The 14923-nt window shown below is 32.7% G+C and overlaps 1 protein-coding gene across 1 annotated transcript in view; it reads right to left on the reverse strand.

The window, feature by feature from the left end:
• Positions 1-2512: 2512 nt before the first annotated feature.
• Positions 2513-14923, reverse strand: part of LOC118202432 (cubilin-like) — a 212861-nt gene continuing 200450 nt past the window's right edge. The window contains exons 25-26 of the mRNA XM_085806530.1: positions 13095-13343; positions 2513-3395 (exon numbers count right to left, since the gene is read on the reverse strand). Of these exons, the coding sequence (XP_085662656.1) occupies positions 3211-3395; positions 13095-13343 (434 nt within the window). The 3' untranslated portion in view covers positions 2513-3210. The remainder of the gene's footprint in view (positions 3396-13094; positions 13344-14923) is intronic.

Below are 14923 nucleotides of genomic sequence, written 5' to 3' on the forward strand. Positions count from 1 at the left end.
TGAATTTGGAATATGCGACTTTTGGGATGATACTAACACCAGCATTGAAGCTTAAAGAATTATAAATTGAATAATTGATAATTATCTACATATTTTCGATATTAAATTAATTGTAATAAATTTAGAAAGAGAGTATTGTAATTTTTACAATATGTACTCTTCTACTGAAGAATGCAGTTACCATTAGTCGAAGACATAAATATTTAGGAGAAAACAATTTCGACGAGAAAAAATGGTTTTCGTAATTAAAGTTACTTGTATCTCAGTTTACATTTAAAAATTTACCTTCACATTAATTATGTAGAGTTCCTGTTATTTTAAATAAAAACTTATTTTCTGATTTAGATCTGTAATATCACTTCTCTCTTCTGTTTTCTTACCAGAATGTAAATTAGTTCGGTAGTATATAACGTGAGATTTTCGGATTGTAAGACAGAGCATGTTTCTGCCTCTCAGATCCACGTTTCTAGGTTAGATAGCTCGGTCAAGATTTCATTCTTCGGATTGCATTACAGTTGCCAATATTTAAAATTGTATGCTGGTAAAATGTTTTGAGTCAACTTTGCGTTAAATCGTTTGTGCAGCCCTTTGCTACTAGACTTGAGTTGAATTTGCTGTTACTTTAGATTACATTGCCACAAGTGGTTGGCTGATTTGCAATCACGAGTCGTGCATTTATGTTCCAGTTCTGATTTAATGAAACGGTTGGTTAAACCTTAGTAAGACTCTGTAGTTCTGTTCAGATGAATTCGCTCCAAGTCTGTTAGGAGTTTGGACTTAGTTTATGCTAGCAAAGTCAAACTTTATAATTATTTAATGACCAATAGGAAACTTAATAGAACTATAATATTTTTCTGCCTAACTTAATGCAATTACAAATATCTTTAACTAACATCATTTACAAACATCTTTAACTGACACATTTAAACATCTTTAACTTTCTCTTTCGCAATGTATTATTGTGTTTCTTTACATTAAAAATCAAATGTTAGGTAATTTGTTACTTCCGAGAAATATCCGAAAGATGTGAAATTTAGGTAAATATGCATAGAAACCACAAGAAGAAATTCTAACAGTTGAAAAAAAGTATTATTGTTATTATCCGTGCATAATCTTGCGGTGTAAATGATAATTACACACAGGTAGCAAATGGAATAGCTGTGGTTCAAATCTGATCGACGTAACGATTAAATTTTCACTCTTTTAACTCCGAAAACTTTAAAGCTCCGTTTCTACGTCGAGAGTATATGGAAAGGATTTATCTCGTTCTTTCGTGGTGTAGGTGGTTTGCACGTCTAACTAGAAATTGGAAAATACGTAATTCGAACTGGAAATGAGAAATCGATTTCGTAGCTGCTGGACTTAGCCCCTATAAAAGTATTCCTGCATACTTATATAATGAGTGCATCCTGATGTCTAGTAAAAATTGGTAGAGAACACTTAGATGAGCATTAAAAATCAGTTACACTTTTGCGAATTGCAATTATCAATCGAATCTGCTAGCTGGATTTGCTAACATCTTACACTACAAAAAGAACGTACAAGGAAACGCAATTATTTCTTGCATTGTAAGGGCCGAATATTGGACAGCATTGTTAAAACATTGTTTCGAGGAGGCTGCATGTTTGAGATTACTAGAGTGCTATAATATTTGCTAGACATTTAAGTTTTTGCACGAATATTTCCGCACGAGAAAAAAAATGCTGGTAAAATTAGGTATTAAATACAGAATCATTCAAAATGATAATTAGAATTTTCGGATTCTACAAAGTTTGAAAATTGAATAGTCGTCAGATGATGAAGCTCGTATTTCTTTGATAGCAATTCTAATTTGCTTAAGACAGATGCAGAACAGTTAGGTTAAATTGTTGCAGGAACGTGAAAAATGTGCAGTGTACTTCCTGGAATTCTAACTCTGGACCTCCCGAATACGCGTCGAACGTACGTGCTTCCACGTGAATACGCGTGCTTTCAGTTGCACCACGAAAGCACGTGGAAAGAAGGGAGAAAATACCTTTTATATACTCCTCCTTTTAAAGGGCGACTGGGGATTAGGGAAACTAATTACCAAATCTTGATGGTGATGAATTATTTGTACCTCACCTTTTAGTTTGGGTGCTACTAGAGTACAAGTCGAAGCAAAGAAATCAATGAAATTTGCCATGCCCTCGTAGGAATTCGAACTCTGGACCTTCCTAATACGCGTCGAGCGTGCTTCCAGTTATATCCAGAAGGCATGCAGAAAGGAGGAAAAAATATCTTCCATAAAAATTGATTAAAAATTTTCTCTTAAAGTCTCTTACTTTACACAATAATTTGAACAAAAGTAAATTGTGCTTATAATAAGCATACTGCATTAATTAAGTTAAGGCAGTTATAAGTAAGAATTAAAATATTTCTCTTTAACAAGCTTAATGATGCTTTTTGCAAAAACTTTGAGAAAAGTCTAATCCCGAGTCATGTTTCCGAAATTTGCACAATAAATAAATAAATAAATAAATAAAAACTTAAGTATTAATAAATATAAATTTTATTGTTGAGATATTTAGAGCTTCAGAACAACCAATTCCGCACAGCGGACAATGTAAATATAACATAACTATCAAATACATATAATTTAATTTCATACTTACACCACATTCAATATAAATTCCAAACAAAATATGAATTGCTCTATCTTGATAGTAGGAAAAATACATTTGTTTTCCAAATGAAAGTCATAAATATGTTTTCGAATTTTTCTTTCAAATGTCTTGATTGCTTAAAATACGTTTGTTCAAACAGAACGATGTAAATTTATTATTTTCAAAATTAGTTCATGAGTTAAATCTCGAAACCAGAATCAGGCAACCTCCACTTTGAAAGCAATTTCGAGTTGTTGACATATATTTTCCGCAACTGGAAGCAAAGTAAATATTTTCTGTCTCTCCCTTAGAATATAGTTTCCCACAGTCGTACTCAAAATGATATTCGAAATAAATTAATAGATGTATACATGTAGCAAGAGTATTGAAATTGCACGTAAATGAACAACAACACTAGAAATGATTAGAAGTTTGAATGGTGATATGCAGTTAGCTTTTCTGCAAGATATGTTCCTTATTTATCAGTCAGTCCTTCCGAGTTATTTGAAATTAGGAGGCACCCGCCGAACCCTGATTCCAACAACCCGAATAAAGAATGTTTCCACTGGGAACAACAGAAAAGGCTTCAGTCGCCCGCTGTCCAGTCTGACGCATTAGAAGGTGTCCACTGGGAACGTCCCTGTCGCCAAGGGTAGCCTCTGCATGCAATCTGCCGATATTCTGCATGAAAACCTTGCCCGGAACCTTCGTCATCTGTTTCAAACTGCAGGACCACTTCATTAGGCTCGCCAATTGGAAAATCAAGTTTTTCTAGAAACAGAACAAGAGAGAATGCAATTATGACAATACTTTAATACTATAGAGAAGTAATATTAATTAAACATGAATTTTTCTTACCATATGTGTACGTAATTTGTCAAGACTACATATACAAATATCTCATTATCTATTTATATTACGTAAAATTACTGGAAGACGTATATTACGTAAAATAATATAAAATCACATTTTTTAATTGTATCCATTACCAAAATGGCTACCAGTAATTATCCATTTTGATCCTACTCGTACCAGCACGCAGTAAAAAACAGTAAAGGTTACTATAAAACAAACAAACAAAAAACAGCAGAAAGTTCTAGTGACATTGAAATTGGCTATATGAATATCAATAAGATTCTATAGGGTATAGGAGGATCGAAAGGATTGTATTGATAACAGCATGAAAAACAAGTAGAGGTGAAAACAAACCTTCAAAATTACACTGGTACCTGTAGAAACATTTTATTAGTCTGTATGAGAAATTTTAAATAGGGTGATCATTTCCCCGCAAAATTTTCTGCCGTCACGGTAGAACATCCTACATTATTCGATGTAACACGTCCACAGAATGTGAGCAATTTCTTATGGATCTTTTTCTTTCCAGTTCTTTAATTATAACGGGCCGACTGTAGTACCTTTAACGTGATGCTATAAGGAAACAAAATCAGAAACAGTCAAGCCAGGGGATCTCGGATATCAAAACATATCACTGGCTAGGAAAATTATTCGACAAAAAAAAAAATCTTCATAGAGTTGCCAGACGACCTACTACAAATGAAGAACTAATTGAAAGATGTCTGTCATCGAATGGTCGTCGCTCATTAGAAGTCATCTTCAAACTATAAAACAATACAACTTTTCAGTGGTATGCACGTACGTAATAGCATCATCTGTACTTATCATTGTCATAAAATCTATTTCAACTATGTAGCTTTTTCGCTGCATTTTCGTGCCAAAATTTGTCATCTTTTTAAAACATTTTGTATATCAAAATTAAATAGTTTCAGTTTAAAGCATTACTTGGAATGCATTACTTCAATCAGAAAATGAAAGGAATGGCATTTTGTCGCATTGTGAGAGGGTAATATTTGACTAAAAGCGTTGACAAACACTGCCATAAATAATCATAGTTAAAGCAATATGGATCTCAAAATTTGATTTGTATATTAAAAAATAGCTTTTATTCCATTAATGATGCAATACAAATTACCGTATAATTCCGCAGATAAGACGATAGTTTAATCAGACAAAGAGGCTCCCAGAATCCGGGGTCCTCTTATAGAACAGACACAAAAAAAAATTCAATTGAAATTTATAAAAATTAAAACCATTATAAAATTTTAAAAAAATCAATCTAAAATGTATTTAAAATCCTTTCGACATTCATTATCCGGTTATTCCATTGTTCACGCATGTGATCTTTGAATAAATCTCTTTTTCAAAGAGTCATCATCCGGTTATTCCATTGTTCACACATCTGATCTTTGAATAGTTTATTCAGAGAGACGACTAAAGTTTGTAGCATCGAAGTTAAGCTATGCGGAATAACAGCAATATTAGTACTGTTTCTTGCTAAGCGGTATTTAGTATTCTCAGTTACGTTGTAAAGTCATTAGGACTTTTGAAGCAGGAAACACGAAAATGAGCAATGCCCTCACCGGGACTCGAACCTGAACCTCTCGAATACGTGACGAGTATGCTACCGTTACACCACGAAGGCATGTAGAAAAGAGGGAGAAAATACCCTGTAACGTAACTGCGAAACATATCCCACATCAATAAACGTGCTGATTTCATAGAGTACTGGTCGCCTCTGCCACACATTTTCCATCCACAATTGTACACCACTCTTGTCCATCTACTCCTTTTCATGAAAATGCACGAAAATGCCTGTCGGGAGTTTTATTTTAGGAGAAGTTTTCCTCTTGAAAATGACCGTGAGTTTTAACTTTCTTCCATCTGCCATGCTTGTTATTTACTACTGGAAACTCGGTCTTTTCATGGCCTATACTTCTGACTTGGAACAGTTTTTACCCTTTTTGTTTCCACAATTGTATTCCTTATCGAGTTGGTAACTTCTGCACAGTTTGGGTTTTCTGTCGTATTACTAGCTTTTTTTCCGTTCATGAAACGATTGCGCCAACCTAATATTGCTTTATATTCTTTGTCTTGTTCTGGACTGGCCCGGGTCTACTTCAATGCGTAAGCCCTAATCATATTTCTTATAACAACATAACAATTATGCCTCTGATCCTGCATTAATACTGCAACGTTGTTTTCCCCCTAAATATGGCCAGCAAGTTATTCCTGTCCTCCCATATCATATTTTCATTGGCATTTTTGAATAGTATCTTCATTCTTTCTCCAGTCTCTTACTATCCTCTCTGTAACATCGAAAGCCCTTGCTGTTTTACATTTCTTTCTTTTCGTACCGGGAGACCATATTTAAAAGTTAGATTTCGTTATTCGTCCAAAATTAATAATATTATTTTTAATATGAAATCTTCCTAAACATGAATATTTCCTAAACATAATATTTTAATACACTTCTGTAGTTGGAAGTATATGACTACGACCAAGGATTGCGAAAATAAAGGCCGATAAAGGACTTTTAAGCAGAGTAAAGGGAGTGTGTGTCTGTATGTATATATATAGATGTAAGAAAAATAAAGAATATGTAAAAGATTAAATATGTAAGAAAAATAAAATTAGCACTGTAAATTACTTTCCCTTCTCTATTCTAAAAATAGCACCATATATTTGCACTGCGTCTTCTAGAGCAAAATCTATGTCATATGACTCTTACGTAATTCTAGTGATGTAAATTGAACTAAAGCAGCCAATAATAATTTTCAGCCATATTAACTCTCCAATCAAAATGCTTTGAGAACCTAAACTAACTCAGTTTGACTTAAGATTTCATCCTGAACATTACGCACTTGCTTTCCACGCTTTGGCCTAGCTAGATTGCCGCCTGTCTGCTGCTGCTTTCTTGCTACAAAGTTATCAATAATGTAAGTCTTTTGGAACAGGCACATTTAATGTGCCGACTTGTGTGTAGCCGCAACATGTTGCTGAAAATAAAACTGAAGATTTAATCTACCTTCGCCTCCAATTTCCTGGTCATTGCTTCTGAGTTTGAATATATTACAACTGTGGCGCATTACATTTTTAACCAAAGCAGAAAAGCAAAAGCCTTCCTTCAGTCAGCAAGCACAAGCAGAGAAAGAGGGAGGGAGTAGGATTGTCACGATACAGTAAGACCCCGCTTAACGCTGTTTCGTTTCGCGCTGTTTCGGTTTAGCGCTCTTTTATTTCAACCCGGGGATTCCACGAAATCGCTCGCAGCATACGGGGATTTCCCGAAATATTATGCAGCGATAGGTTTCAAATACATATCCGAAAGAGTGTACTTGTATTTCTTGTTTGGTGCGGTATTGTACAGACATATTTTGAAGGGGTAAATGTGGAAGATGTCGAAGAAATAATTCAAGAAGCAGCGGCTAGTTTTTCTAATGATGAGCTCAAGGAATTAACTGAACAATAAGAAAACAAAAATGTTGACAGCAGTGATTCAGCAAAAAGAACTTTCGATGGCGTTTGTAAAAAGGAGTTTGTCTACCATAACTGAAATAATGAATCAATTCATTGAAAATGATCCGAATTTTGACAGGAGCGGCGGGTTAGAGATGCTCTATCCGTTTATGAAGAACTTTTAAGAGAACAACGCAAAAGAAAAAGGCAAACAACATTAGATGCTTTTGTCACAAAAAGGCAGAACACTGAAAACGCGGAAGGCTAACTAAATATGACTGACTGAGAATTTTATTTGTTTTTTTTTAAGAATATTCGTTTTTTTGTTATTTATATTTTGTTTTTATTTTTGCAAGAAATAATAATGTGGTATTAATTTGGGCTTTAAGAAATAAATGTTTGGTTTTATTTTTATTAAAAAAACATACTTTTTAAATTTAATACCTAACCAATTTCCTAGCCATCTTCCCCTAACCCCAATATTTACATGTAAAGATAGCCTCGTTTAGCGCTGTTTCGCATTACGCTCTACTTTGATGGAACGTATCCCCCGCGTTAAGCGATGTCTTACTGTATTTTATAGTAAAATATTTCGTTAATCTGATTGGCTAAAACTTATACGCAATGCAGAAGTTTCAAGATGACATAATGCGGAAAACGTTTTCAGATATGACGCAGTTTAGAGAAAGTTATTACTAGAGACAAAGTGGCCAAATTAAAAATGAGCAATTAAGAGACATTTTAAATTATAATTTTCATTTGCATTTTATTATATTTCCCCCTTCAAGAAGAAAAAGGCGTAGCGACTGAGAAGCCGTTTTAAAGAAAAAGCGTTAAAGCACTAGCAAATAATAATAAGAATAAAAACATAAATCATAAAATTTTGATCCTGTAAAGTATAATTTATAAATATCAATTTTTTAAATATATTTAGGATTATTTTAATTTATAGAGTCCTATTGAATTTTTCAGCATTTCAGTCCAAAAGTCTTTTTGAGAGTTCACATAATCATAATTCTTCAGGGAAGTTTCTTGTTATCTTGTTATCACAGAATATAACAAAATAAACTTTTACATAAATGATTATGTAAAAGTTTACTTATAATTAAATGTAACGCACATAAATATTTATGGTACTAATTTCCATATTGATAAATTATATTTTAACACCATATAATAGGAGTAATTGAAGGCCTCGCAATACTTCTAAACAAGCATATCCATCAATAGGGCTGTCCTCTTGAGCTAACCAGTGTGTTCTCTGCACTGGTGGCTCAGGGTGCCTAGGCAGTTACTTGAAAAGACCTTCGTTCCTTGCATAAGGTAAGAGAACTGCACTAATATATTCCACAATAATTCAAAAATATAAAAACTTATCTTAATAGCCTTCTCTAAAAATAAGTAAAAATCTAAGAATTACTTATTTACTTTTCTAAATTATTAGAATTCAAATTTCTAATATCATTAAATTATATTTTTTTTCATATCACAGTGTTACATTTTTTAATATCCAATTTATTAAGGGAAAAATATCATTCCCAATGTAGATTCAGTTGCGCAAAAGCAGAAGCGAAAATAATTTTCTGGCACCTACTTTTAAGTGTAAATTTAATTCCATAACTACGAATTTATTCGCATAAGAACCGGATCAAGATATGCAGTTCGATGACCTTGAAAGCACTGGAATGATTTGAAACGTTAGCACTCGGAAAACATTCTGCATTTTACTGTAAACAAAAGATGAATTAATTTTGAAAGGCTGGCACTAGATTTCATTTTTAAGCACTCGCAGCAAATCTATTATTCAATTTTTTTTTCACATTTTCATATCGCTGTTCAGTTACGATGTTGCACTTATTAAATCACCGTATATGCTAGATTAAATTTCGAAGAAGGGATTTTGACTTAAAACACATAAAACTTTCAACACGACTTGCTGATTCCAGGTTGCGCACATAGATTGACGGAGCCGAAGATATCTTGAAGATTATAACATGAAGGAATTAATTAACTAATTCGCTTTCACAGTAATAACCACAATTTGGATAATAACACTTATGTGAAGAACAGGTACAGTTTGATGATTTAAAACACTTTTTTTTCTAATTATATAACAGATTACCGCACACTTCGTTTTTTACCGACGTTAACACTTTTAGACTTGTAGGTACTCGATATCCATTATGAATTTCCTTTACACATGGGAGTTTGAAGCGATGATTGGTTATTGCAGACATTCCCACTGGAATTTCAACGCACAGGACATGTGTCCTGTCGACTCAATTGCAATATATTCAGAAGCAGGAGGAGGAAGTTTACGTGCATGAAGAATTTAAGTTGGCACATTAATTGTGCCTATTCCAAAAAGTTTACATTTTTGATAACTTTGTAGCAAGAAAGCAGCAGCAGACAGACGGCAATCTAGCTTGGCCAAAGCGTGGAAAGCAAGTGCATAATGTTCAGGAGGAAATCTTAAGTCAAACTGAGTTAGTTTTGGTTCTCAAAGCATTTTGATTGGATAGTTAATATTACTGTAAAATTATTATTGGTTGCTTGAGTTTTAGTTTAATTTACATCACCAGAATTACGTAAGAACCATATGACCATGGACCTTATAAGAAATACACTATCCCAAATGGGTTTTCTCCCTCGTCTGAGGCGTTGCCGGCTGTCACCTTGATCACATCCGGAGGAGTAGGGACGACTTACAGAAATTTAACATTGGTTGCCTATTGCAGCGTATATAATTATTGTCAAGAAAATGCTGGTTGTAGCGCCTCATTTCACAAATTAGAATCTCTACATATTTTTATTTTTGAAATTGAGATTGATTTTTAAAAATTTAGCATATTTATCAAGCATAATTAACGTTCCAAATAATTATAAAGCTTTCAGGACTGGATATTTTTTTAGCTTTTCCTATGCTGTAAGGAAATTTGTAACTACTTCTTTTAGAAAATAATATTTTAAATATGAACTAATAGAAAATTTCAAACAAGCAATTTTCTCTTGCAATTTTATGCTTTTTATTTGTGTAAATAAGAAAAAATACTAAAATAGTTAAAAACGAATTTTTGAAAGTTTTGTTTAAAATTCTAAATTGTGCTGCTTTTTTAAAATTATAGATGAGTATTATAGCACAATTTCCATAAAGGAATTTTATTTCAATTATATTTCATAATACATCATAGTGACAAACACTTTTGACTCCTTAAAAATTTTTATACATTTAATTCTAATATTAAAATTGTATTTAACCGTAATAATTAATTTTGCTTGTATTTTCTAGTGATTATTTTTTAAAATTTCTTTTTAGTTCCGCATAAGATTTTTTTTTATTTACTGTTAATTAATTTATTAGTGTAAAGGGGCGGTAGCCTAGAAAGGCTGTTAGTTTCGAAGCGGCATTTTGCGCTGTTTCACTATAAATGTCCGTGTCTCCTTTGAAATTGATGTTACCAAATATTATCGCCCTGTATTATATGTAAAGAAATTAAATAATGAAGAATCTGCATGACTACATGTATGTTTCTCACACTGCCACAAAAACGACTGCAAATTTTGAATAATGTAATCCTCCACCGAACATGGGCATCTGGACGGTCGAATTTCGAATTTGTTTTAATCTATTTAATATTTTGTAAAACTTTAACGAATTTTTATTAACAAACTCAACGAGTTCAGAGCGAGCACCGTGCGGAAAATAACAGTTTTATCTCCAATGCGGAAATTCTAAAGATATGCTGTTTCCAAATGTATGTGGTTTACGGGCGAAGAACATGATATTCAATAAATATACGTAGCACGCAAATCTTTAAAGAAAGCTCCTTTTAGGCGTAGTATAAAATCTGAGTGCTTCTAGGTTTTATTTTATATTCTTTTTCCCTTCATTACGCTCAGAAAATTTTATGCCCCGAATTTTATGAATTATTAAAATAACTAATCCACTTTAATCTTACTAATTTAATGATCATATAATCAAATAAATATGATCGTTTTGTAATGTTATTATAGTTTGGAAAATCACTGCCTGAAAATGTTCATTAAATTAAAAAAAAATTATCAGATCTTGTTTAATTTTACCTTATTTATTTCAAAGCATCGCGTACTATCAATCTTATTTAATTTTACTTTATTTTTACTCAAAATTACGTTCATAAATTTTGTGCTTAGAGTTTTTACCGTTTTACCAAAGTAAAGATGTTTGTACAAGAATTACGCGTGAAAAAAATGCGCGAAATGCAGTAAAAAGTGCTTTAATGAGATATATTAACTCCTATTTGGAAAAAACTGTGGCTTTCATAATCTCATCACTATACAATGTACCGCATTTATTAATTAAAAAGAGTTATGTAATACAAACGCCGTAGGTTTCAGTGTTAAAGTAAACCAGATCGTCCCTACTCTTTCTTGCCGACATGTGGGTGACGCGCGCCCCGCCCACTGGGTTAATCTATTTCTTATAAGGTCCATGCATATGACAGATTTTGCTCGAGAAGACGCAGTGCAAATAGATAGTGCTATTTTTAGAATAGAGAATGGAAATTAATTTACGGCGCTAATTTTATTTTTCTTACATATTTAATATTTTACATATTCTTTATATTTTTTTACAAATATATACGTATATACTTTTGGTACTGCCGATTGCAAAAGAAAACGGAGGTACGCAACTAGATTTTATAGCAGTCCCATATACGCTCTACGGCTAATCGGTTTTGAGTTATGCGAGATACATACATGTAATGATTTTAAAAATGCGTAGATGAAGGCACTGGAACTTTTAACAGCTTACGACACTGTGTACATGACCGAGAAGACCGTAGTGGCAGAGTGTAAAGCATGATGACGCAATTTAGCACAGCGTATCTAGAAAAATTACAATCACAATCTTTATTTTTTTTTTACGCATATCAAATCATCCTTTTTCAGACAAGATGTTTCCTAATTATATTTGAACACAGAAGCTGCATTAAGTACGGCGTTTTTAAGCAAGTAAGCAGCATACGTGAAAAGCATCTTCCCGGCAGGGGAGCTTATGCGGAAAAGGCAGAGTATCATAGAACTTCAGAAGAAGAAGGGTGGGAGTCGAAAAAGTTTCACTTCAGAGTTTTGGTTTACAATTAGTTTGATTGGACAAGAGGCATCTGCATTAAAACTTTATGTAAGATAGAAAAATCTGGAACCTGTGAGAAGAGCTGAATTTAGGGGCAGATTACCAAATTTAGAATGTTAATTTTGAGGTCGCCAATTATAGCTATCATATTTTGTTATGTCTTACATATACACATACAAACCTCGTGAAAAAATCCTTTTGAATCCATTTTAAATCCGTTTTGTAAAAAAAAGAGTCCTTTAATTTGTCCGTATATACAGATGTAACCGGAAAAATAGTTAAAATGGCTTTGGGAATAGTCAAAATGCGTATTTTCAGTAAAATATTGTACCCAAAAGTTTTCGCGATTACAATACTTCCTTTACTTTTTTGCAAGGAAGTAAAAAGCTGCTTAAACTTTCTTAAGACTCATTTGTTATTTACATAGACGGAAGGATAACTCGCCTGGTTGTCTTAGTAGGGATTAAAAAAATTAAGTAAATTATGGAGGGAAACTTTACAAACGTAATTTTTTCTTGGCTTTAAATGAACTTACACTTAGACAGATAAGTTTTTCTTTATAAGTTCAGTTTGAAAATTTCTCAGTAGGTTATCTTTTCCAAATACGTTTGCTTTGAAAGCCATAACAGGCTTAGATTTTCTTGTTATAAACTCAATATTGTTTGCAGAAAAAACTTTTACGTTTTGATAAACTTGAAATTATGAATATTTTATCTTCTTAAAATAGATTGGCAAATATACTGAACTTCTACAATACTTAACTTTAATTTGTAATTAAAAATCAAGGCTGTTGGCAATTCTATAATTAAAAAAACCAATTTTAGTAAATACAAAATATGCTTCATTTTTTATGCTTTTGAAATTTGAGGTACTTATTTAAATAATAAATTTATCGATATAAAACTTATATAGAAAAATTTATTAGTATATATATAAATATATCTATATAAAACTTTTGCCACTGACAAGTATGATTTCTTCAAAAGCGGGATCAACTTTATTTCATTGGAAATAATAAATATAGGGTACAATAAGCTTACTGATTTTCCCTTTCAGACGATCTCCGCAAAGTCGTTCTCCAGCCACTATTAGAGCATCTCTCGAGCAACCAGGGCTGTCCTGCAGCTGGAAGTCGTGGAAGAAAATCTCTAATCCGCAGAAACTTTTAACTCGTTGCAAGTGGTATGTACATCGGAGGCCAGCTGGATAATTGTCCGGATAATCGGGGCTGATGAGGTGACCGCGGCTCTCCTTCAGACAGTGATCGCACATCCGAGGCGGAGGGGTGGCTGAAAAAAGTTTTTTTTTTATTTCTTTAACATTTTCAAAGAGTTTGCAGAAATCTATTCACATCTCAAAAGTCACCTTCAGAAATTGTACAAAAATGACTGCTATTTCCGGATCTAACAAGTCTGGCCGCTTCTAGTTCTGTCTGAAATGTTCAATGGTAATCAATTTCAATAGATACACCACATAGTTTTAAAAAAGAATTTATTAGAGTTATCACAAAGAAATCTAATCGATATTCTATCATCTAGCATTCAAATCTACATATTAACTTACTTATCATTTATCAAATGACAAGTTGAACCTGCTTTTATCATTTCTTACGCTAACACTCAGCAAAGTCAAAAAGTATCTATTTAGGTCGAAACGGGAAAATATCAAAGAAAATTTATAATTTAACTTTTAATTACAATATTCTTGGCTAATTATTAGAATTTTCTTTCGATTAACTATTATTGATTGAGGGATACTGTAAAATATGGAAAAATAGCCACTCTATTTTGCTTTTCACAAAGACATTCTTTGGGGATGAATCATCGTATTTTAGGTAGATCAACTTTCGGTTGAAGCTTTCGCTTTTAAGTCATTTTTATTATTCAAGACAATTAATGAATGAAAAGGTTGTGCTACAGTGCTGTTAAAAAGCCAAAAGCTATCAGCAAATGTTGTGGAAGGCGATCCTTAAATTACTTTTGATGAGCTACTCTTAATGAGCAAGTGTTCATTCTTTAAAGGTAGGTTTAAAAAGGCTCACCAGTGGCTGAATGGATAAGACCCACAACACTTGTACTTCGATCCGAGCCGAATCCCTTCGAACGGGATAGCTGTATAGACGCTTTAGTAGTTTTACCACGTGAAACATGAATACGAGCCAGATTCCTTCAGACAGCGTTCCTTTCTTGAAACCTTCGTATAGTTTGCGACAATTAAAATCAATACAGTGATGGACATATGAGCGGAAGCTCCAATACCAAGTTAAATAGTTGTTTTGTCATGTTCGTCTGGAGAATATACTACTTTTTTGGCGAGTCTGGTTTTCTTTTTATGTTCTCCATCAAAATTTTAAAGAATACAACTTGAATCTGCACTTTGAAAGCATAATTGCATTCTTTTGTATTTAATGATACATACATATATACATGCGTGCATATATGTGTGTGTGTGTGAAAGATAAAAATATTTAAAACGAAATAATAACTTAAATTAGCCCCTTAATTGAGTACTTACCCTCTGTATTTTAAAAATGGAATAACTTTTTTTCTGAACTACGTCATTTCTAGATTAATCCTATCATATGACTTTTATGATGACATAGCTAATTCGGAACTTAAACCGAAACCTTTCTCTTATTAAGCTTCCATATTGGATAACTACGCACTTGCTTTCTACACCCTGGCCTAGGTAGACTGCTGCTTCTCTTCGCCATTTTCCTTCGTTTTCATTGGTGTTTTATAAGAGGTTCTCGCAAAGTTTTGTGTTAAGATTATTTTGAAATTTCAAAGATATTTTTAACTATAGGATTTTAATTTTTTCTACATTATAAGGGTAAGTTTTAATTTTTATTAAAGATTCTTCTTATATT

Source organism: Stegodyphus dumicola, chromosome 12 (assembly GCF_044657685.1).
Source record: "Stegodyphus dumicola isolate Sdum_Otavi_A_Nest chromosome 12, ASM4465768v1".
NCBI lineage: Eukaryota > Metazoa > Arthropoda > Arachnida > Araneae > Eresidae > Stegodyphus > Stegodyphus dumicola.